Here is a 24,799-nt window from a genome sequence, read left to right as displayed (position 1 = left end):
TTGTCTCTAAAATTGCCTCTTTCAAGCTAATTAAATTGCATAAAAATACCATGGTTTTTTTTTTTTTTTTGGAGAGATTTTTGCTATAGGGGGGGTTCGCTCGCCAGACAGACAGACAGACATAGAGACAGAAAGCGAGAAATCACCCCCCAGGGGGGATGGTCACGCCACAATCCCTTCTCCTCCATTCTCCTCTCGGGATCTTGGGCACACACGCACACGCGCCCGGCATGAGTTTTAAGCCACCGGGTCTGGGAGGTGAACCGCGGTCGACTACGTGAGAGTCCAGCGACATAGCCATTACGCTAACTGCTGGTTCCCAAAAAAAACCATGTTTTTATAAAACTTAGCCCCCTATGGGTGGAATGCAAAAGGTTTTCTGCAGTCTTATTATACTTCTCTTTAATATCTCCAATGACAGCGCCTCATCATTTTCCTCTCTTCCTGGTTCATGACATGAGCTCCTGCTGCACCCTCTACAGTGCCCAGGGGTCTTCGTACCCACATTCTTGCTCTAGACCTCTCCATTTTATCTTTGGCCTGGCCTTCATACCTACCTTGGTCTCATGTGCTTTGCTCTGTCCCCTTCTCCCTACTCCGTACTCTTGCCCCACCACTAGCCTTTGGTTTTCTTGTGTGCTATGGAGCTCCTAATCTGTTGTTTTTCTTATTAAAACTGCTGCAGTGGCAAAGCCCTTACACTTGTGCAGAGCGAACTCAGTAGCAGCCGTTTTTTCTTTTTCTGATCGAATGCATGTATGCACATGTGGGAGAGATGAGGTGTGGCCATGCTGTGATTGCCTCTCTGCAGTCTTCCTGCCTGTTGGATCCTGGGCACTTGCATGTGTGCCCTGTGTGTTTCAGGCTGCCCAACCAGTGACTTAAATCACAGTTGCCATGTAAGATCAGGCTCCTCTTGAATGGTGCCTTACCACTGTGCCATAGAGCACTTAGTAGCCGTTGTTTTCCATACTGGTTATTGTAGAATGCTCTCTGTAAATTTCTTACGAGTAAAGTGTTAAGATTGGAAACATAATCATATCTTTGAATCATGGAGTATTTGGGGTGGTTGAATTTTCTGCTTAACTCAGGGTTAATCTGAAATACACCCCTCCCCTTACCTTTTTTGTTATCTTAACCTTTGTCAAAACCTGTGTGTATGTGTGTGTGTTTTCCCATTATATTGGGTTGTTGGAAGTCATGATGCATTTTTGCATAGAAAAAATACGTCATGACTTCCAAGAACCCAATAGTAAATAAATACATGCCACACACACATGCACACACACGCACATACACACACATGCACATTTATGTGTATATCTTTACAGATTGGCTTGCATTGTCACAAAGTTGATGTTCTAAATGATTGTGAAGTTCTTGTAAGATGTGGGAGGTTGTAGGAGACTATGAACCAGTTCCATTAGTTTGTTAGTTTCTATTTATTGAAGTCCTTGTATAGACTCATTTTTGACATTTTCTGTTTCTTCGATTAGTTATAGTGCAAAGAAAATCAGATTTGATCAAAGTCCTGGTTTGTTGATCCTAATAAGTGAGTGAATCAACACATTCGGTCTTATATCATTGGTCTCACTCTTCACATACAATGTCCCTCTTAGATTAAATTTTGCCTCAGCAATCTAGGAAAAATAATGTGAATTTATTCATTACAATCCAATTTATTTTCGGAAATATTTTATTGATTTTTTTGAGAGATTTTTGCTAAGGAGCACATGAACTTGCCAAAAGGATAGAGATAGAGACAGAAAACAAGAAATCGCTCTTCAAGGGTAATGGCCACACTATTGTCCCTTCTCCTCCATTCTCCTCTTGGGATTTTGGGCATGCATACACACGCATACAGTGTGAATTTCAAGCTACCAGGTCAAGGACTTGAACCACGATCGACCACGTGGGAGTCTAGCCCCTTAACCACTACCCCACCTGCCAGCCTCAGGAATTATTCTTTTAAGAATTATTTGTAACAGTGCTAGGGCTAATGATAGTTGGTGAGAGCTGGTCTGCTTGGATTTGGAGGTGTGTGTGTCTCATATTATGTATTTATTATGTATTTGTTTATTTAGCCATAGGGTATGTGTGCTCACCAGAGTGAGACAGAAGGAGAAAGTAAGAGATCACCTTCCAGTGGGGATGGCCACATTGCAATCCCTTTTCCTCCACTCTCCCCTCAGGATTTTGGGTGCACATATACATACATCCAGTGTGTTTTTCAGGCTGCCAGGTCTGGGATTCAAACTGTAGAGGTGGCCATGTGGGTTCCAGCACCTTAGCCACCATGCCACCTGTAGGCCTCAAGGGGGTCTCATTTTAAATTCTCTTTTAAAAAAATGTGCAAAAAAGAAATTAAATATTGTTTCTGACTTAAAGGCTGAAGAGGATGCTCACCTGGATGGGGCTGTTCCGATCCCTGCGGCATGTGGGAATGGCGCGGATGACCTGCAGGTGATCCAAGCTGTGGTAGATAACGTGTGCTGGCAGATGTCCCTGGACCGAAAGACCACGGCGCTCAAGCAGCTGCAGGGCCACATGTGGAGGGCTGCGTTCACCGCGGGGCGCATGAAAGCAGAGTATGTAGCTTTCACCAGCCTCAATCCAAATATGCTTTTCATTAGTCCGCTTTTCAGTGTAAGTTGCACAGTTAGTACAAAAGAGTAAATCAGCATTCTTTTTATTCTAGCAAATACATTGGTTTGTTTTTTCAAAACTGAACTAAAGCATTTCGCTAAAGCTAAGTGCAGCCCCAGACCTGCATGTCTGACTTTGTGGGATGTTTGGAACTTCTAGAGCTGGCTTTCTATTGATAGAAAATAGTAATTTCCTCAAACTAAGTCATATTTGATCCTTAGCACAGTTGAGCTGTTTCCCAGAACCATTAAATTACCTACTTTTTTGCTCTGTTGGAGAAATGAAAGTGCTAGGAAATTATACACCCCATCACTTTAGTGTTACTCGGTGGGGGGGAGGTGTCAGTACTGTTGCTTTCTTCTGTGCTCTTTTGAACAACTTCCACATATCCTCTGAATCTTGGCTTTGCAATTCCTGATGGCTTGGTTGCTTACGGAGACTCATAAGTTTCATATTGCTGAGAAATTCTTAAATGGACATTGCCACAAGGATTTTAGGCTTATGCTTGATGTAAGCCCTGGTGTCCAAGACCTTTTCCAGCTGCCTGTTTTTCTTTTGTAAGAATTTCTGTCACGGGGCCAGCTTTTGGCGTAATGACTGTCGCTGGACTCCCATGTAGACAACTGTAGTTTGAGTCCTGGACCCGGTAGCTTAAAAACATTGGGTTCATGTGCGTGCATGCCCAAGGTCCCAGAAGGAGAATGGAGGAGAAGGGATTGAGGCTTGGCCATTCCCCCCAGGGAGGTGATTTCTCACTTTCTGTCTCTCTGTCTCTTTCTGTCTTTCTGGTGAGCGCACATGCTCCATAGCAAAAGCCTCTCCAAAAAAAAAAAAAAAAAATTTCTGTCAAATGAGATGCCATTCCTTTATTTATATACTTTACAAGGAGCATCTTTCTTTTGAAGGGTGCTTTAGAATCTCAGGATATGGCGGGTGGCAGGTGGTATGGTGGCTCAGGGCACTGAATTCCCACGTGGTTGACTGCAGTTCAAGCCCCAGACCTGGTGTCTTGCTTTCCCTCTCTCTCTCTCCCCCCTCTATCTCTCTCACTCTCTTTCTCTCTCTCACTGTCTCTGGTCAAATTAAAATAAAGTTAAATAAAATTATCGTTAAAAAAAGGAATGTCAGGATATGCCAGTGATTGTGGAGCACCAGCTATTTCATGCTGTAAAGGCTTCTCAGGAGTAGAATTAGGAGACTGCGCCTTCCTGGTAGTTAGCCCTTACTTTCCTTAGTCCTAGTTTTGGAATGATAAGACAAGGGACTTGGACGAAGTGATCTTTACATTCTACAGCATCGCTTTGAAACAGTTACGATCTATGTAGATTCACTGTGGAACAATTCTGGGGATGAATGCAAATGAACACAGTTACACACTCAGGATTGTATGTACTGGCTTTGAATATGTCGATCTCTTTCCTTCATTGGTGTTTTATTCAGTGGAAGATTTCTCTGGTGTTTTCCAGTGAATCTTGGAAAGGTGATCAGTTCCACAACCAAAATTTCTTAGTCTTCTCTCTTGACCCGCCTCCGGTCATGTTATTTTCTCCAGTGACTTCAGAAGACACCCTAGAAATGGTAAAAGAGACTGCGTGTCAGGAATCAGAAAACCAGATACTGTTGGACAGTTGGCTAATGTAGAGTGGTACAAGTTGCTTAACTGGTTTGTTACATCATTTTTTTTTTTTCTGTGTGCTAAAACTTCAGGCTCTTTTATTTCTCAAGAAATGTGGTTCTGTTTTTTAGTTAACCAAAGCTTTATACCCTTGGTCCTCCAAACTTTTTTTCCTTTTAATCATTTTGGGTACAGATTTTTTCTTTTTCTTTCTTTTATCCTTCCTTCCTTCCTTCCTTCCTTTTTTTTTTTTTTAAATGCCAGAGGGTACACAGAGAAAGTGCTCCCCGTGGGACCTGGTCATGCTGCAATCTTTTTTCTTCCATTTGTCCCTCTCATTAGGATCCTGGGCACACAGCAATTTGCATTTTATTTTTTTGAAGAATTATTTATTTATTTATTTATATTTGACCAGAGAGGAACAGAGAGAGAGAGAAGGTGAGAAAGGAAGCCACCAGACTCGAACCGCAATCAGCCATGTGGGAGTCAGTGCCCTTAGCCATCACACCACCTGCCGGCTCCCACACTAGTGCTTTTTAAACCGCTGAGGTTGGGCGTTGAACCCACTATTGACCATGTCGGATCTGGCTCCTTCCACACAGTCCTTAATGGCTATACTTCAGGGCTAGCCTTGGGTGCAGGTCTTCCTAAAAGCACTTCTGGACTTTCTTAAAGCACAACTTGATGTAACATAACCTTGTTTTGGTCATGAATTATATCAAGGATTATGTACTAGTGTAATATTAGTGCTCTTTGCTTTTTTGAGTTGCTCCAGAATTTTAAAAATCACTTTTTCACTTCACCCCTTTATCTGTTTTTCCTCTTGAATGACATTAAAATGGCTATCGAAAACTATTCTCAGCTAGCCAGTGGTGAGTGAGTTAAGATGACTGGACTCCATGTGGCCAACCGTGCAGTTCAAGTTCCAGACCCGGCAGCTTGAGGAACACACTGGGGGTGTGCATGCATGCCCCAAATCACAGAAAGATAAAGGAGGAGAAGGGTTTGCAGCATGACCATCTCCATGGGGGGGCACTTCCTCACTTTCTCTTTCTCTCTTCGTGAATCTCCAGTGAGTGCATGCACCCTCTAACCAATTAAAAAATGAACTGTCCTATCCACTAACTTGTTGCTTCTAATTCGTTGTGATCCCAGAACTCTGGCAACATGTTTATGAGAACTGTAAGAATGCATAGTCCCCTAGAGCTGTTTCTCACGTCACAGTGTGGGCACCAATAGAGAAATGCGTGGCACCTGTCTTGACTGGTTTTCATCTGGCCATTTGATGTGTTCTTGCACATTAACTTGGTGGTTTTTCCTCCAGGTTCTTTGCAGATGTAGTTCCAGCAGTCAGGAAGTGGAGAGAGGCTGGAATGAAGGTGTATATCTATTCCTCAGGGAGTGTGGAAGCCCAGAAACTGTTATTTGGACATTCTACAGAGGGAGATATTCTTGACGTAGGTTACTTGGTTTCCTCTTTTTTTTAAAAAAACAGTATCGGAGCATGAAATAATGAATGTTAAAGAAATGTACAATGGCTGGTTATAAGTCAAATCATTCAGGTAATTGCATTTATAATCGCAGGTTCTAAAGAAAGAGGAAAACAATATAGAAAAGGGTGAAATGTTTTCTGTGGTACCAGTTTTTGGATCAGAGGTTCTTTTTTTTTTTAATAATTACTTTATTTCAATTTATTTATTTATTTATTTTAATTTGACTGGAGAGGGACAGAGCAAGGGGCGGATGATGAGTGAGAAAGCAAGTCATAAGGTCTGGGACTCAAACCATGTTCAGCCATGTGGGAGTCCAGCATCCTTAACCACCACACCACTTGCCAGAGGTTCTTAAACTTTGTTACACATGAAGATCACTTTGGGAGCCTGTTAAAAATATAGATCCCAGGGCTCAGCCACAGTATCTGTGCTGGTAAAATGCTACTTTCCACAGGCTAAAGCCATGTGGGAGGCCTGGGTTTCCCAGCCCACCCTAAAAGCTGGGCTCTGTGGAATATACCTGTGGTACCAGCTAATTAGGAGGCTGAGGCAGGAAGATTGGGACACAGTGGGACCCTGTCTAAAAAAAAATTGTCATTCTTGGGTGCTAATTCTAAGCCAATCTGAATCAGCAGATCTGGGATGCAGGGTTAGAATTCCAAGCCATACTCGGTGATTCTGCTGAGGGTAGTGCTAGGACCACCTCTTTACTTTGGATCCATGTATATACAGATACATATGCACCTGCTAGCCCAGGAGCTAGCTTTGCTATCACTTATTTTGCCAATGGTAGAAAATCAGCAACCCAAAGGAAACTAATGGAATTCTTCTTTCAGTTGCTTACAATCAGGGAAGAAAACAATCACTTTATTATTGAATTGTTGGAAAAGTTGTAATAATGTTTTGGTCTATGTTTTGCTATGCAAAAATGTGTTAGGACTTTTCTGATAACCCAGTGTATTTATAGGTTCTTATATAAAGTTGTTAAATATAGTTTACTCAGTGTCTTGAAAAAAAAAAATCAGTTAAAATGCAAAATATTGTGGAGTCCTAAAAAATATATAAAGATTCCTTGAGTGCTGCAGAACATATAGTGGGTTCACTTGTCACAGGTACTCTGGAGAGATACAAGTAGCATTATTGTATAAGAGAACTGGACACATTATTAAACTGAATGATAAGTTAGGGTCACCTATTTTATCTCTTGTACATGAAGATGTTTGTTAGCTCCTGTGTCATCTTCCTGCGCCCCCTGGAGGACAGAGTAGTCATTGGAAGCAAGGACTGCATTTAGAAAAAAGTACTAACAAAATACAGGCAGAATTTGGTGATATACATTAGGTATCTTGGTGGACCATTTTTTTTTTAAGCATTATTTATTTAATTTTATGTGTTGTTATTATTATTTATTTTTTAATTTGACCATAGACAGAGAGAAAGGGAAAGAAAGCAACCCGCCAGCTCCAGGACTTGAACCGTGGCTGGCCACATGGGAGTTCAGTGCTCCAACCACCATGCCATCTGCTGTCCCCCTTTGGCTTTTTTTTTTGTTTTTATTCTTTTATTTTTTTGCTATAGGGCATGTGTACTCACTGGAGACTGACAGAGAGAGAGAGAGACAGAGAGACAGAGAGTGACAAAGAGTAAGTGAGAAATCACCCCCCAACACACCCCTGGGGGAGGAATGGCCAGTCCACAATCCTTTCTCCTATATTCTCCTCTTGGATTTTGGGCAGGTATATGTGCCTGGCATACTTTCCAAGCTGCTCTGTCTGGGAGTCAGCCAGCCAGTTAGCTATGTGGGATCCAGCCACCTTAACCAACATGCTACCTGTCTGCCCAGGACGACTCATTTTTTTTGGAGAGGTTTTCGCTATAGGGTGCGTGCGCTTACCAGACAGACAGAGAGAGACATAGAGACAGAAAGCGAGAAATCACCTCCCAGAGGGGATGGCCACGCTGCAATCCCTTCTCCATTCTCCTCTCAGGATCTTGGGCATGCACGCACACGTGCCCAGCGTGAGTTTTAAGCCACCAGGTCCGGGACGCAAACCGCGGCCGACCACGTGGGAGTCCAGCAAGATAGCCATTACGCTAACTGCTGGTTCCCGACGACTCATTTTTTTAAAAGAAATATTATTGAGTTCCTTCCATGTACAGAGAACACTTTGGCTTTACAGGTCATTATATCCTAATTTTAGTACTGATGTGATTTTCATCTTATTTCTAAATCAAACATTAAACCAGTATTGAAACAACTTAATTATTGGTGATTTTCCTGAATAAAGATATAAACATTTTGTTCTCCCTGATGAAACAGAATAAGATGATAGACAGGATACAATAATTACTGAATGTAAGCATAAAAATTTTATTGTCCAGTTACCAAGTGAGACAAACTGAAGGGGAAAGAAAATATGTAAAATCAATCTTTTCAAAGTAAAAAAATATATATTAATATTGCTCTTTCTTTGTTAGGCTTGTTTTTAATTTATGAAAAGTTATGAAAAGATTCAAAAGATGACTTCATACTAACTGATCCTAAATGCTTACTTATTTTAATTACTGTTGTTTAAATTAGCTAGTTATAGGGCCAGCAGGTGGCATGGTGATTAAGGTGCTGGTCTCCCACATGAGCAACCATGGTTTGAGCCCCGGACATGGTGGCTTACTTTCTCAACCACCCTCTTCTCTCTGGTGAACACGCATGGCTGATAGCAAATTAAAAAAAAATAATAATAATTTAAAAATTAAATAATTCTTTTAAAAATTAAAAATAAATAAATTCACTAGTTACACATTTTATTCTAGTTAATTGTGGAGAGCTAGTTCTTGGATAGAAGTTCAAAATATTTTAATTAGGAAATAAAAGTATTTTGAAAGTAAAGTAGCAACTTATTAATGAGCCATGTTAGAGAAATGTGCTTATTCTGGGATTAGAAGGACAATGTTGAGAACTTTTCATTAGGAGTGACACTATCTATTGGTGGTTTGAGTGTAAATAGTATCTTTTTTTTCTTTTTTTTTTTTTAAGAGAGATTTTTGCTATAGGGCACGTGCACTCGCCAGGGAGACAGAGAGATGGAAAGTGAGAAATCACCCTCCCCCCAGGGAGGATGGCCATGCTGCAATCCCTCCATTCTCCTCTCAGTATTTGGGGTGCACACATATATGCGCCTGGCATGAGTTTAAGCTGCTGGGTCTGAGACTGGAACCGCGGTTGACTACATGGGAATCCAGTGATGTGACCATTACGCCATTTGCAAATAGTGTTTTAAGGATAGAAAGGTGGGATCTATATTTTTCTTAAATGATTCAGGATATAAAATTAATGTTAGTAACAACCAAGTAGATTATAAAATGATCTTATGTATTTCGAGCTGGTAGTTTGCTTTCAAATGTGTATTGCTATAAAATCTTTATATTTAACTTTTTATAGTCTCTAAAGTTCTCTGCTAGGTAGATCTTTAGTAAATGTTTATTGAACAAATGAAGTCACTGTGATTGTCATGTGTTTCAGACAAGGGAGATGTGAGACAGTCTGTATTGCAAGTGTCTTTTTATCGCCAATCTTTCCTTTTCTGTTTGCTCAGCTTATTGATGGTCACTTTGATACCAAGATTGGGCACAAAGTGGAGAGTGAGAGTTACCGAAAGATCGCAGACAGCATTGGGTGCTCGCCCAACAACATCTTGTTTCTGACAGATGTTACCTTAGGTGAGTAATCAGCCTTATATATTCTAAGGTAGGAGCCACACCAAACACAAACATGTTGCCTCTCTAAATAAAGTTTATGGGGGCCAGCAGGGGGTGTGGTGGTTGAAGTGCTGAATTCCCACATGGCTGACAGCAGTTTGCGTCTCGGACCTGGCAGCCTGAAAATTACACCAGGCACACGTGTCTGCTCAAAATCCCAAGAGGAGAGTGGCACAGAAGGGATTGAGTATGGCCATTGACCTCAGGAGTGACTTCTCATTTTCCTTCTGTCTTTCTCCAACAAGAGCATGTGCCTTATGGCAAAAAACCACACACACATACACACACACACACACACACACACAGACACACACACCCTAGAAGAACAGAGTTTATGTGGAGATCCTTGAAAAATAAAATTTTATAAAAAGGAACAGTGAGGCTCCAGTAGGTGGCATGGTGGTTACGGGGCGGGATTCTCATATGGCTAAGCATGGTTCGAATCCCAGAACTGGTGACTTGCTTTCTCATTTCTCCTCTTTCTCTGTCTCTCTCTGGTGAGCATGGACGCCCTATAGCAAACAAAATAATAATAACCATAATACATTTTAAAAATATGAAACAGTAAGCCAGTGATTCATCTCCTTTTCCATTTACCAGTCCTTGGGGATTGTGTGTAGAGAAGTGGCATTGGAAAGACTCATTCTTCTCATTTTAACTCCTTATCAGCGGTTGCCCCCCAGGGCTGTGCACACATATACACACTCATGGCAAAGGACAGGAATGAAGGAAGACTCAGGGCTGTCGCTGGGGAAAGGAGTGTGCAGGCAGGAGAACAGTTAGGGTAAGAAAGTCACAGCGGACCTGCACCAAGTGCATTTAACAGCAGCGAGATAAGCTATACACACTCACCACATACTTATTATTTGTTAAAAAGAGAACTATACGGGACCAGCAGGTGGCGTGGTGGTTAAAGTGCTGGATATTCCCACATCTCAGGGCTGTCGCTGGGGAAAGGAGTGTGCAGGCAGGAGAACAGTTAGGGTAAGAAAGTCACAGCGGACCTGCACCAAGTGCATTTAACAGCAGCGAGATAAGCTATACACACTCACCACATACTTATTATTTGTTAAAAAGAGAACTATACGGGACCAGCAGGTGGCGTGGTGGTTAAAGTGCTGGATATTCCCACATGGCCGACCACAATCTGAGTCCTGGACCTGGTGGCTTGCTTTCTCACTTTCCCTCTCTGTGTCTGTCTTTCTCTGGTCAAATGAAAATAAATGAATGAATAAATAAATTTTTTTTTTCTTTTTTTTGGAGAGGTTTTTGCTATAGGGCGTGTGCGCTCACCAGACAGACAGAGAGATAGAAAGCGAGAAATCACCCCCCCAGGGGGGATGGCCACGCCGCAATCCTTTCTCCCTTCTCCTCTCGGGATCTTGGGCACGCACGCACACGCGCCCGGTGTTCGTTTAAGCCACCAGGTCCAGGACTCGAACCTCAGTCAACTACGTTGGGAGTCCAGCAACATAGCCATTACTCTAACTGCTGGTCCCAATAAATTAATTAAAAAAAAAAAACGAAAACTGTAAGTATTTTAAGCAATTTTGCCTGTCATTCCAGTTGGGAGCATGTCCTGTGGTGAGTGGGAGCCTCCTCTCTGCCTTCCCTCAGATAGTCTCTATTCCTCAAGCACCTCTCAAGTTGTGAATTTTAGACTTCATTGTACATGATGATTCACTGATTCACTGGTTTAAAGATATGTGTAGTTTTTTTTCTCCAGCATAATCTTTAATTTATGTGGTACATCACCATACGCATTATTACTTTAAAAGATTGAATGCGTGAAACAGTGTACAAATGGTCCCTGACTTACACTGTTTTTTTTTTTTTTTTGGAGAGGTTTTCTCTATAGGGCGCGTGCGCTCGCCAGACAGAGAGAGACATAGAGACAGAAAGCGAGAAATCACCCCCCAGGGGGGATGGTCACGCCGCAATCCCTTCTCCTCCATTCTCCTCTCGGGATCTTGGGCACGCACGCACACGCGCCCGGCGTGAGATTTAAGCCACCGGGTCCGAGACGCGAACCGCGGTCGACTACGTGGGAGTCCAGCGACATAGCCATTACGCTAACTGCTGGTTCCCACTTACGCTGTTTTGACTTACGATTTTTTGACTGTATGTTGGCGTGAAAGTGATACACATTCAGTAGAAACCATACTTCGAATTTTGAAGTTTGACCTTGTCCTAGGCTAGTGACAGTCGTATGACGTTCTCCTGTGATGCCGGGCAGTGATAGCAGGCCACAGTTTCCAATCAGCCACGTGATCATGAGGGTAGCTAACGAGTACCTCTGTGCTGGTGGTGTTTTTTGGATATTGTGTACTGTGCTGGTAGTGTTTTCTGGATATTATGTGTTGTGTTTCTATGTCTCATCACAGAATGGCCACCTGTGCATAGTATTTGACACTTTGTTGTAAAAATAGGCTTTGTGTTAGCTGATTGTGCCCATCTGTTGGCTGGTGGAAGTATACTGAGCTCATTTTAGGTAGGCTAGGCTAGGCTGTGATGTTTGGTAGATTAGGTGTATTCAAAGCATTTTCCACTTAGGATGGTTTGAAATTACTATGGGTTGGCTGGGACATAACCCCATTCACTGTAAGTCAGGGAGCAATGATCGTCCTGTTCTTTACTGGCAATATAGATGACTTCAAGAGTAGTTTTGAAAAAATGGAAACAACATACTCTGGTATCTGTAAGAGTGTGAGTCCTCTAGAGAATCACAAAGGAAAAGGTAGTGAATGGGGAAACAAGAACTAGCACACAGGGGGCTGGACGGCTACAACACACGATGGCCTGCAAGGCAGACCCACCTGGGAAGGCTGCCAGTTTGTGTCTAGAGACCTCCCTCAGTTTGCCAGGCAAGTGTGCACCCACCATCCAAGCTTGCTGAAGCTGGGGGTGGACTATGGCATCAGGACCCTGCTGGAGGTGCTGCAGCTGTCTTCCACTTTCTCAGTCATGGAAGAAATAAATAACTATATATAGATACACTCTCTCTCTCTCTCTATGTGTGTGTGTGTGTATGCTCTCTCTCTATATAAATTCTCTCTCTATATATAAACTATATAAAATCTGTATATATATATATACACATATATATGTGTGTGTGTGTCTATGCTCTCTCTATATATATAAATTCTCTCTATATAAACTCTACATAAAAGCTGTCTTTCTCTCTATATATATATATACATATATATTTTTAAAAATTTATTATTATTATTATTATTTTTTAAGGAAAGAAGCAGTAGGCAAAGAGGTGGAGGGTGCGGGGGAAAGTATCAAAGCCCCGGTTTGGTGAGGCTTTCCCAAACTCCCCCATCTGGGTCCAGCTTTCAGTAGCATGGTTATTCTCTGCAGAGTGTGTATCTCTCTATTTTTGGTGTGTTTATCATTTCACTTGCATTCGAGGGTAGTTATACATATTTTTGTTTCTTCCGTTCTACCTTGGATTGTAAGTTTCTCTGGGACTGAGATCACATGATCCATTTACCCTCAGAACAGGGCTTTCTGTACCATGCAGCTGCTCTGGACAAATCGTGTCTGTGACAGCAGGCTAGGGAAGAGGATTAGGGAGGGGGGGAGGATTAGGAAAAGAGGTGGAGGGGATCCTGCCTTGTGGGCTCCATGTGACTCCTGGGGCTCTTCGAGGCAGCTTCAGCAGTCTGTTGCTGTGATTCCTCTCTCCAACTCCTTTCTGTTGTCACTGATTCCCTGGGAATTTGAGATGATCCCAAAGGAAAACCCAGGCTGCTGGTAAAGGTGTCTTACCTGACGTGGTGTGTATGTATGACCTATGTTCTTTCTCTAATGCTACCCTTTAGGCTTTTGGTCTGTTATGATAGGCAAATGTTATAGAATGTAAAGAGGTAACTAATTTGCTAAGTGTTGTTTGTTTGTTTGTTTTAATCTTAAGCAGCAAAGGGCCAGCAGGTGGCATGGTAGTTAAGGTGCTGGATTCCATATGGCTGACTCCACGTTTGAGTCCTGGACTTGGAGGCTTGGAAAGCACCTCGAGTGCCTGTGTGTGCATGCCCAAAATCCTGAGAGGAGAATGAAGGAGAGGGGATTGTGGCATGGCCATCCCCCTGGAGAGAGAATTCTCTGTCGCTGTCTCTCTGTTGAGTACACATGCCCTGTGGCAAAAATCTTAAATTTAAAAAAATAAATAAATAACCAGTGTAGATCATCTTAATGCCTTGAGAAGTTATAACAGGGCCAGTAGAGGGTGTGAAGGTTTAGGTGCTGATGGAACATGGCCTACTCTGTGGTTCAAGTCCCAGACCCAGCAGCTTGAAATCACATGGGCACCAAAATCCCAAGAGGAGAAGGGATTATGGTGTAGCCAGTCCTCCTAAAGGGTGATTTCTCACTCCCTCTCTCTCTCTCTGTCTCTTTCTGACAAGTGCACATACACTATAGCAAAAACTAAAAAGAAAAAAAAGTTTTAATTACTTTTTCCAGTGAAATGGAGGTAACACATGCTTAATTTTATCTGATACACAGTAGACATTTAGTAATTGTTAACATACTTTTAATATCTTTGTTAAACTTCAGTCCTTGGTAAATACAGACTGATTTTTTTTTTTTTTTTTTTTGGAGGGGTTTTTATTATAGGGTGTGTGCGCTCGCCAGAGAAAGATAGAAAGCGAGAAATTACCCCTGAGGGGGGATGGCCACGCTGCAATCCCTTCTCCTCCATTCTCCTCTCAGGATCTTGGGCACGCACACACACATGGCCGGCGTGAGTTTAAGCCACCGGGTCCCGGACTCGAACCATGGTCGACTACGTGGGAGTCCAGCGACATAGCCATTACACTAACTGAGCTTGCCAGAGAGAGAAAAGCAAGAAATCACCCTCCAGAGGGGATAGCCATGTCACAAACCCTTCTCCCTTCTCTTGGGATTTTGGACACGCACAAACGCCTGGCCTAGCGTGAGTTTTAAGCCTCCAGGTCTGGGACTTGAATTGCGGTCGACTTAGTGGGAGTCCCCTGATGTAACCATCGTACTATCCGCTGGTCCCGTACACTGGAATTTTTGATCTAGGTAAATGGTACCGATTCACAGTCATTTTTTTTTTCCTTGAGATTTGAAAATTTGGCAGATTTAGTGAGAATCAGCCCCTGTCCTGTATTTCCTGGCCCGGGTCAGCTTTAAAATCTAAGTTTTCTACAAGTTGTCAGCTCATTTTCCCTACTTCCTGGTAAGCTTTATATTCACATGTCTGGTTGTTCTGCAGGAGAAGGAGCTGCACAGACACACAGCTTCCAGTCTCATTGTGTAACTAGGTGGCCAGGCCATGTGACATGCACTTGGGATGTCAGTGAGCATTGCCCTCCACACAGGCATTTACCTGGCCTCCACTCTGAGCTAGGAATGATCTGAATGTGTTTGTCTGTCCTGTTTCTGTAGGAACCTGTTACTGATTCTAAGCTCTAATATACCCTTGAGTGACTTTGGAGGGCTTAGAGTGGTAGAGAGGGGAGGTTGCTTTATTGTCAATGTAGGGTAGGGGATGTCAGCAGTTTCTGTGAAGAATGATAACTTGAAGGCTTCTCCTATGTTCTTCTCCTCAGGGAAAGAATTAGGCTTATTCCAGTGAGTTTAACTGGTTTAATCTGAACTGCTTTTCTTTTACTGTTCACATGCAGGGAGCTGTTAGCCATGAAAGTCTGTAGTTCGCCCTGTATGCAGTTCCCTTAGCACTTCGGATGGCAAGTATTTGTAGATTTAGAATGAAGGCTCTGCTTTGTGGATAGAGCCCCTCACGAAGTCAGCCAGTTCCGGGATCGAGTCTATAGTTCAACTTGTGATCCCCAGATCCTGGCTGTAGTCCCAGCTTTTTGGTTATATTCATAATTAAAATTCCTACTTTAAGACCACTTAATGTTCTTTATATTCTCATCTTTAGCCATGTTTTTTGTAGTTGCCTTCATAGTGATGTGTAATGTAAGGTCTTTGTCTTTTCATTTAAGCCATTTCCTTAGTTTGCTGTTCTAGAAATTATTCCTATTTTTAGAGACTAGAGATAAGCCCCAGGTTGGCCTCAAAATGAAATTGGCTGTCTCTGACTTAAGTTTTATTTCCGTGCCTGTCTTCTGCCAGCCCCACCACCTTAGGCAGGAGGGCCAGAACTTGGGTTGTCTGCAGCAGATGAAGCCAAGTCGCTGCCTGCCCGCCCTGCTCTTCTCTGTCACATCTAGTCCCAGGTTTTGGTACCTGTGCCCAGTCTCCTACTTTCGTTGTGGAGTAGAAGACCATGTTGATACACAAATAATACCCAAGTATGAAAGTAAAGGGAAAGGATCAAAGGTTTTAAGTCAAGAAGTATTAGTTAAATGTCTGACTGTGATGCTAATAGAGCAGACAGATGCTTAGGGACAAACTTGCATCATGATGATCTAGGTAAGAATGTGGAACACTACCACCTAGCGTCAAGTCCCACGTGGATTGTGATGGCTCAGCTTGGTCAACACCCTGGGTTGCCAGCCAGGTAAAAGCGTTGCTTCAGGCAGGCAGGCTATGGGGTAGTAGAAGGCACCAGGAGTGAGCGGAAGTTGCTGCGTCTTCCACTGCAGTGAATGGCATCCGTAGAGCTTCCCTGCCAAAGGCACCCCCACACGAAGGGAGTCTTCCGGTGTGTCACAGGCCAGTTCACTGGAAGAACAGAAGCTAGACACTGGAGGGGGTGGCGAGGTAGAAGAGACACATCAAACCCATTGAGTCTTTCCAGGAACTTCTTATCTCTCTCAGCATGGCTACCTTTTAGTGAATCCTTTCAGGCACTGCGACTCTTTTCAAAGCTGAGAAATTACTAAAACATCTTATTATGCTACATGTAAATCCTATGAAACTACTCCACATTTTTCACCATTGTTGCTTATCTGTCCAAGCAAGCCCGTTTTTTTTTAAGTTTACCATCTAATTTTGTTTTTATTTTATGATTTCTTATTTACATTTAATCATTGTACATATTTATAGCATACAGTCTGGTTTTCCAAAGCATGCAGTCCCCTCTGACTTACCACCCCCGTGTCATCTTTTCCCACTCTCTTGCTCTATTCCTCCAGGGTTCACACATGTGTTTTGTCTCCGCCGGGAATTCCTCCACCCTGTAGGTTTTCTTTCTTTGAAATTTTTGATCAAAACTTAACCCTCTGTGCAGAAGAATTCTTTCTTAAATGTGGATCCTGATTGAATAATTCTGCATTGGGGCCTGAGGTTCTGTTTGTTTGTTTTTGCTTATTTTGCTAGAGGGTGCATGCACTCACTGGAGAGACACAGAAGACAGAGAGTGAAAGAGAGATAAAAGGAGAGTGAGAAAGCACTCCCCATGGGAGATGGTCATACCACAGACCCTTCTCCATTTTTCCTTTTGGGGCTTTCGACATGCATGAACAAATAACCAGTGTGTTTGTCAATCAGCATGTTTTTCAGTCAGTAGTTCCAGGACTCGAACCATGCAGTTGGTCATGTAGGATCCAGCTGTCTTAAACCACTACCCCACGATTCTGTGTTTTCAACAAGCTTCCAGGTGATTCCCACACTGCTGGTCCATTGGTCATAGTTAGTCATACATTCTCAATAAAGCTGAGCAGTGTAGACTCCATTGGTACTCTACTCTGTTCTGTCAACTACAGTTACATATTTTAAAAAAATGTTTATTATGGAAAAATTAAAACATATATAAAGGAAACTAGCATAGTCAACTAAAATGTACCAGTTCTCCAGCTTCAACAATTGCTAAATCAGAACCAAACTTGTTTCTTCTACTTTCACGTCCCTTCTGATGACTTTGTCATAAATCTCTGACATTGTGTATTTTTTTTAATTGCCAGAGAACATAGGCACTCACTAGAGAGACACACAGAGAAGAAGAAGGCCCTCCCCTGCCCCCACAGTGAGGCATGGTTGTGCTACGGTCCCTTTTCCTCCCTTTCTCCATCCTGCTGGTATTTGGGGCACATACACACATTGAATCTGGTTTTTTAAACTGCCAGGACCTGGATTGGAACCACATGGTCAGCCATGTGGCATCTGGATACCTTAACACCTGGGCTAGGACCAGTCCTCAGACATTATATTTCAGTATTTCTGACACATCCTTTGATTTTTACAGAGGCCAGTGCTGCTGAGGAAGCAGACGTGCATGTAGCCGTGGTGGTGAGACCCGGCAATGCGGGGCTGACAGACGACGAGAAGACTTACTACAGCCTCATCACCTCCTTCAGTGAACTGTACCTGCCTTCCTCAGCCTAGAGGAGGATTTCTAAGGACCAGACTTCCTTATAGAGTGTCCCCTGTAGCATCTTCTTTTATTCTAATGGTGAAAGGAACTTACTTTAAAAATATACATACACACCTACACACACACACACACACACACACACACACATGCAAGTATGTATGTGTGTGTGCAAATTAACCTCCACACATACATAAAATGGAAAAAAGATTCAATTTAGTGAAAATGAAACTTATTTAAAGATGCTTTATATGTAGAAGTTTTTTGAAACCATCATTCTAACCTTAGGGCAAAGTGAAGCCGACAGAAGTAATTGCTAAAATACAGAGCCCGTGTGCTATGCTTATTAAGTCTTATAACAAAATGAGTTTTTGAGAAATTATTCAGAAGCTTTGTTATTTTAAAAACTAGAAATATTTCAAAGACTTATTCCTAATAATAATTCATTGCCTCAGTTTAATCGTGAATTTGATTGTGATTTTAGGAAGTTATAATAGGTGCAGTTCATATTTGCCTATCTATATACATACAGAAGACAAAGGTATTTGTTTCTGCTCCTAAAGAGAGCAAATTTGGGAAAGAAAACATATTTGATTCCTAATCAATCAAAGTAAGAAGAAACTTACTACTCAATGTGGTACCCACAGCAGGTAGTTGCCTTACCAATGAAAAAGGTGCATTGATGTAACAGCTAAAATATAGACAAGGTTTTCGATGTTTAACAAAACATTAAAACACTAGTCTTAATCCTTCCAGTTGTTATCGTTATAGATTTTATAGTTACCTAGCTAACTATTTCTTAGCACAGTTTGAGAATATATGTTAATTGCTATTTACTATTTTACTGAAACCAGTTCATAAGATCAAGAACAGCCCCTAACATGTAATATTTTCCTCTGAATAGATGTAAGAAATGTAAATTTTATAACACATTATTTATCCTGATTCAGTTCTAATAAGAGGCTATGTCAATCTCATGTTGTGATTAATAAAAGCATTTTCTTCTGTGCATGGTTTTATATAGGTTCCTATATATACTTTACTACATACTGCCATCGCAAAAGAAAAACTTAAGACTTAAGAGAGATTTGAGGTATATAAGAAAATGTTTGAAGGAGGTAATTATTCTCCTAATTAATCAAAAAAAATCTTAAGAATCCTAGAGGCATAATTTTAGGAGTGCTTTGAATAAGAAAAGGAAATCGTCTTGCAAATATGGGAGAATGGGGAATATAAAAGATTTTATGTTGATAGTTTTGGACTTCTAGTGGCTAATTAAGAGATCTAAGGACTATGAAAATGTACAATAGTAGAGAAAAGGAAATGAGCTTAAATAAGTCTTAGAAATTAGAGTAATTTTTAAATGATGAGAAAATGACCAATAGTAATAAAAGGATAACTTAGTATATTTTTTGGAATAGCTCAGAGGCAGAAGGCAGAAAAGATATCTATTTTTTGTTTCTTCAAGACAATATTTATTGTATATTATTAGTGATTATATTTTACAGCAAAATGAAATTAAATGTATGCACTTATGCACTTTTTACAGACAAAATGAACATCAGAGTGTTTGTCAAAATTACATCACACCAAAGTCCTGGTTTTCATAATTCAGCAGTCAATCATGATTCTGGACCAGGGCCACCAGTCCACAATTTCAGATAGGTGAGGATCTTTTTAGTAACTAAAACAAAGTCTTCTCTATATGTGATCATTGTTTCCACATAAAACCCCTTCGGGGGCTCAGTTCATTTGTTGAGACATCTTGCTGCTCTGCTTCATCAGTTGGCCGCTTGTTCTTTTTCCAGCTGAAGAAATACCAGGAGCCCATCAGTGTCCAGGTGCCAACCGCATAGACTGTGGACATCCGCTGGCACCAGGCGGCTGCTTCCTTGTTCTCATGACTCCGCTGGGCACAACCTGGCGCCCTCGAAAAGATATCTCTTAACGATAATGAAGAAGTAATTGGGGGGCCAGCAGGTGGCGTGGTGGTTAAGGCGAAGGACTCTGATGCAGTCGAATGCAGTCTGAGTCCTGGACCCAGCGGCTTGAAACTCAAGCTGGGTGCGTGATCCTTCGTGCCCCAAATCCTGAGGAGAATGGAGGAAAAGGCATTGCAGCGTGTCCATATCCCCTGGGTAGCGAGTTATTGCTTGCTGTCTGTCGGGCCAACGCATGGGCCCTGTAGTAAAAATAATCTCTAAAAAAATAAAGTAGTAGTTAGAAAAGTAAGGAAGAATGACTAATGAGGACAGAGAATATATAGACTTAGAAACTAAGGGAAAGTTGAAATGTTAGATTTAGATGGACTAAGTGGGATATGAGGGGACCGGCAGGTGGCATGGTGGTTAAGGTGCTGGACACTCCCACATGGCCAACCACAGTTCGAGTCCTGAACCTGGTGGCTTGCTTTTGCTCATGTGTGCTCTCTCTCTGTGTCTCTCTGGTCAAGTTAAAACAAATGAAAGAATGAATAAAATTAAATAATTCTTTTTTAAAAAATGGGATATGAAAGGAAGGGAAAAACAAGGTGAGTAGAATATTTCTTAGATCCTAAGAAACTTAGTCCATACAGTTAAATGTGATGGGAGGAGTCACAGGAAGAACTTGAGAGAGAAACTAGTTCAGTCATGGGAAGGAAAAATACCCAAGAAAGTGGGTATTGAGCTAGGAGGTGATCCCAGACAGAAGTCTCTGGAACTCTGAGAGGGAAAACAAAGGTACTAAATGTTTTCCGTATCTTCAGCAGATGCCAGGGGTAAAGTCTTAGAAGTTGTGACTCTTTTCATTCCTATCTTTACCCAGATCTTTACCTTTGTTGTTCTTTTTCCGCACAATGTCACTGGTTTCCAATTTTGGTTCAAAACCGAGGGGTTTTTTGTTTGTTTGTTTTTTGGATGTGAAAGCTCAAAGAGGATTCTCTAATTTTTTTTTTCCTCTTAATTGCCAGATGACACATGCACTTGCTAGAGAGAGAAAAGGAGAGGGAGCACCTCCCTCCCCCAGTGGGGCATTATTTATGCCACAAGCTCTTCTCTATTTTTCCACTCTGTTGGCATTTTGGACATGTACCTGGTGTATTTTTCAAGCCACTGAGATTGGAACTCAAACTGTATTTGGCCTTGTAAAATCTGGCTTTTTAAATCTCTAGGCCATGGGGCCAGGCCAGAAGTTTATGTGTTTTTGGACTAGCAGGACTTTCTGTTTGCCCTTCGAGATTCCCCCCCCCCGCCCCAATAGGGCACATGTGCGCACCAGAAAGACAGAAAGTGAGAAATCACCCTCTAGGGGGTATGGCCACACCGCAATCCCTTCTGCAATCCCTTCTCTTGGGATCCTGACCACGCACACACACGCACCCAGCAGAGTTTAAGCCACCAGGTCCGGGACTCAAACCGTGGTTGACTACATGGGAGTCCAGCACAGCTGCTGGTCCCGCTGGCCTTAGTTTCTAAGCCCAGCTGATGTCTCTAGTTGCCCAGGAAAAGGCAGAAAGTCACTGGCCTGTTGCCAAACAGATGCACAGAGGCCTTTGCCCACCAGATGGTGCTATTTCTGCAGGAACCTTATCAAGTACAAGGCCACCAGATAGCAGAAGGAGCTAAGGGGCAGCAGGAAGAGAGGAGTTAAGTTCATTTATCCCTAAAAGCTAACAGCATAATTTGCAAGAGTTAGAGTAGTAGTTTGGGGAAAAAAATGGCAATAATCCCAATTGAAATCTTTCCATTAACACAGTATTCCTTTCCCTTCCTTAACTGTTAAATCACATTAAAAAAAATATAATCTGGCCCAGCCACAGTGGTGCAAGTGACTCTCCCATTGGGAAGCTGGAAGCCACATGGAAAGGGGAGTTCAGTTCCCAGGTCAACCTGAATATGGTGGGCATAGTCGTGTGTGTCTAGTTTACTGGGAGGCTGGGGCAGGAGGACTGTGGTGCAGTGAGACTTGGACACTCTTCCACCAAGAGGTAGGGGGCTTTATTCCTTCCCCATGAGCCTGGGTGGGATTTATGGTGACTCATCCAAAAAAGGGCCACAGATGTAATGCTTTGGGACTTGCCAAGCTAGGTCAAGACATCACTTTTTTCCAGAACTGGGAGTTGGACACTGGCTCAGGAGAAGCCAGTCACTATGCCGAGAGGGAGCCCAAATTCACCCAGGTGGAAACGAATGGAGGCTCCAAGCTGGACAGCCAGCCTCGCCCTCCAGACTTGGAAGAATAAGCTAGTCTTCAGATGCCAGTCTCCCCATTGATAGCCCAGACATGGAACAGAGACAAGCCGCCCCTGCTACACCCTGTCTGCATTCCAAACCTGCAGAATCTGTGAGCATAATAAATGGTGGTGGTTTGTTCAGCCGTCCCAGCAGTTGGAACAGTCACCAAGAGAATCCCATGTTGCCAGGCAGTGGGCAGGTTGTCATCCCTTGCAGCAGAGCTGCGCTTGGAGGGGGCCTGCGCTGGGGTGTGCATTTAGCAGCATCAAGACTCATTATTCTTTCTCTCCTTCCATACTGGTATCTTGTCTGCTGGAGTTTGCAGGTGTCCCATTGTCCCTGTCCTATAGACCTGGATCCCCAATGCCTCTGGCTCTTCCTTCCCCTTCCCTTTTCTCACAACAGCAAGTCACAGTTTTGCCTCTTTCGTAGTGTCTCTCACGTTCATTCTTTCCTTCGCTTCCTAACCGCCTATGTTTGAGGCTCCAGTAGTTTATTATTACCTCCAGGATAAAATGCGGTAGAACAGAAAAAGATGACCCCTAATAGCCATCGTGCTTCCAGGTTTCACACCAGATGAGAGTAATCCTTAAAGCCTTCCACCGGCAAGTAATGATAATATTTACAGCAGTGACCTAGAAAGCCCAGTGGATTTGAAAAGCTGTCTCCTACGAGGACGAGGATGAGGCAGAATTCAGCAAATCTTTTTTTTTTTCCTTCCTTTTGAGAGGTTTTTGCTACAGGGTGCAAGAGCTTGCCAGACAGAGAGAGACTCCAGAGACAGAAGGGAGAAATCACCCCCCAGGGGGCATGGCCACGCTGCAATCCCCTCTCCTCCATTCTCCTCTTGGCACGCATGCACACGCGCTTGGCTTGAGTATAAGCCACCGGGTCTGGGACTCGAACTGCGGTTGACTACATGGGAGTTCAGCAACATAGCCATTATGCTAACTGCTGGTCCTGGAATTAGCAAATCTGTGGCTTTGTGGGAGGAGGGTACTTCTAGTCACTGAACGCACTTTCTTCCTGTGTTTTGTCCAAGCCCTCTCCTAACCTTTTCCCTGGCTGCAAATCCAAACGTGGTTTACAAACGTTCTAGCGATATTACACGTTATTCTACTTTTAAAAAAGGATTATTTATTATTATTTTTTTTTTTTTGGAGAGGTTTTTGCTATAGGGCGCATGTGCTCGCCAGACAGACAGACATAGAGACAGAAAGCGAGAAATCACCCCCCAGGGGGGATGGTCACGCCGCAATCCCTTCTCCATTCTCCTCTCGGGATCTTGGGCATGCACGCGCACTCGCCCGGCGTGAGTTTTAAGCCACTGGGTCCGGGACGCGAACTGCGGTCGACCATGTGGGAGTCCAGCGACATAGCCATTACGCTAACTGCTGGTTCTCAAAAAAGGATGATTTATTATTTAAAAAAATTTGCTAAAGGGCAGGGACCAGCAGGGGGCGGGGTGGGTAAGGGGGCGGGCACTCACACTCCCACATGGCCAACCATGGTTCAAGTCCTGGACGTGGTGGCTTGCTTTCTCACTTTCGCTCTCCCTCTCTTTCTCTGTGTCTCTCTGGTCAAATTAAAATAAATGAATGAATAAATAAAAAATTAAAAAAAAATTTTGCTAAAGGGCACTTGCATTCGACAGAGAAAGAAGGTGAGAAAGCAAGCCACCAGGACAGGGACTTGAACTGCTGTCGGCCATGTGGTAACCACCACACCACCTGCTGGCCCCTAGATGACATTCTAATATTGGCTGGCAAATAAATCCCTTCTGATTTCTACAGAAATAATCAGTTTTCTATTCTTTTCTTTATCCTGACCGAAATGTACTTGTGGGGAAAGATTTTCTGATGAACCAAATTAAATAACAAAAAACCCTGAATACAACCTATGGGGTCAGCTCAGCTTCTTGTCTTAAAAATATGAAATATGGGACCAGCAGTTAACATAATGGCTATGTCGCTGGACTCCCATGTAGTCAACTGCGGTTCGCATCCCGGACCCGATGGCTTAAAACTCACACTGGGTGCGTGCATGCCCAAGATCCCGAGAGGAGAATGGAGGAGAAGGGACTGCGGTGTGGCCATCCCCCCTGGGGAGTGATTTCTCGCTTTCTGTCTGTCTCTCTGTCTGGCGAGCGCACACGCCCTACAGCAAAAAACCTCTCAAAAAAAAAGAAAGAAAGAAAGAAAGAAAGAAATATATCGGACCAGCAGATGGCGTAATGGTTATGTTGCTGGAGTCCCATGTAGTTGACCATGGTTGGAGTCCCAGACCTGGTGACTTAAAACTCACACCAGGCGCACATGCATGCAAGCCCAAATTCCCAATAGGAGACTGGAGGAAAAGGGATTGTGGCATAGCCATCCAGCTTGGGGGAGTGATTTCTGGCTTCTGTCTGTCTCTGGCGAGCATACAAGCCTGTAGCAAAAAAAAAAAAAAAAAAAAAACTTAAAAAAAAACCACCATGAAATATAGGGGCCAGCAGGTGGCGTAGTGGTTATGTCACTGGACTCCCATGTCAACCAGGGTGGAGTCCCAGACCCAGCAACTTAAACCTCACACTGGGCACATGTGTACGTGCCCAGAATCCTGAAAGGAGAATGGAGGTGAAGGGATTGCAGTGTGACCATTCCCCCCGGGAGGGAGGTCCTTTCTCCCTTTGTGTTTCTCTGGTGCGCACATGTACCCTGTAACAAAAATCTCTAAAAAATAAAAAGACACAAAATAATATTCCTCAGTTAAGGACCCAGTTATTCTCAGTGTTCCATCTTGAAGCTACGTGAAAGGAAATCAGGTACTGATGGCGTTT

At 42.9% G+C, this 24,799-nt stretch overlaps 1 protein-coding gene across 1 annotated transcript in view; it reads left to right on the top strand.

The window, feature by feature from the left end:
* ENOPH1 (enolase-phosphatase 1) overlaps positions 1-18,783 on the top strand; it is a 39,955-nt gene extending 21,172 nt beyond the window's left edge. Inside the window, exons 3-6 of the mRNA XM_006151439.3 lie at positions 2,389-2,588; positions 5,586-5,718; positions 9,348-9,471; positions 17,639-18,783. Of these exons, the coding sequence (XP_006151501.1) occupies positions 2,389-2,588; positions 5,586-5,718; positions 9,348-9,471; positions 17,639-17,778 (597 nt within the window). The 3' untranslated portion in view covers positions 17,779-18,783. The remainder of the gene's footprint in view (positions 1-2,388; positions 2,589-5,585; positions 5,719-9,347; positions 9,472-17,638) is intronic.
* The last annotated feature ends 6,016 nt before the right edge of the window (positions 18,784-24,799 follow it).

This window comes from Tupaia chinensis, unplaced genomic scaffold, assembly GCF_000334495.1.
Source record: "Tupaia chinensis unplaced genomic scaffold, TupChi_1.0 Scaffold000318_1, whole genome shotgun sequence".
Lineage (NCBI taxonomy): Eukaryota > Metazoa > Chordata > Mammalia > Scandentia > Tupaiidae > Tupaia > Tupaia belangeri.
This window is presented reverse-complemented; position numbering and strand designations above follow the sequence as displayed.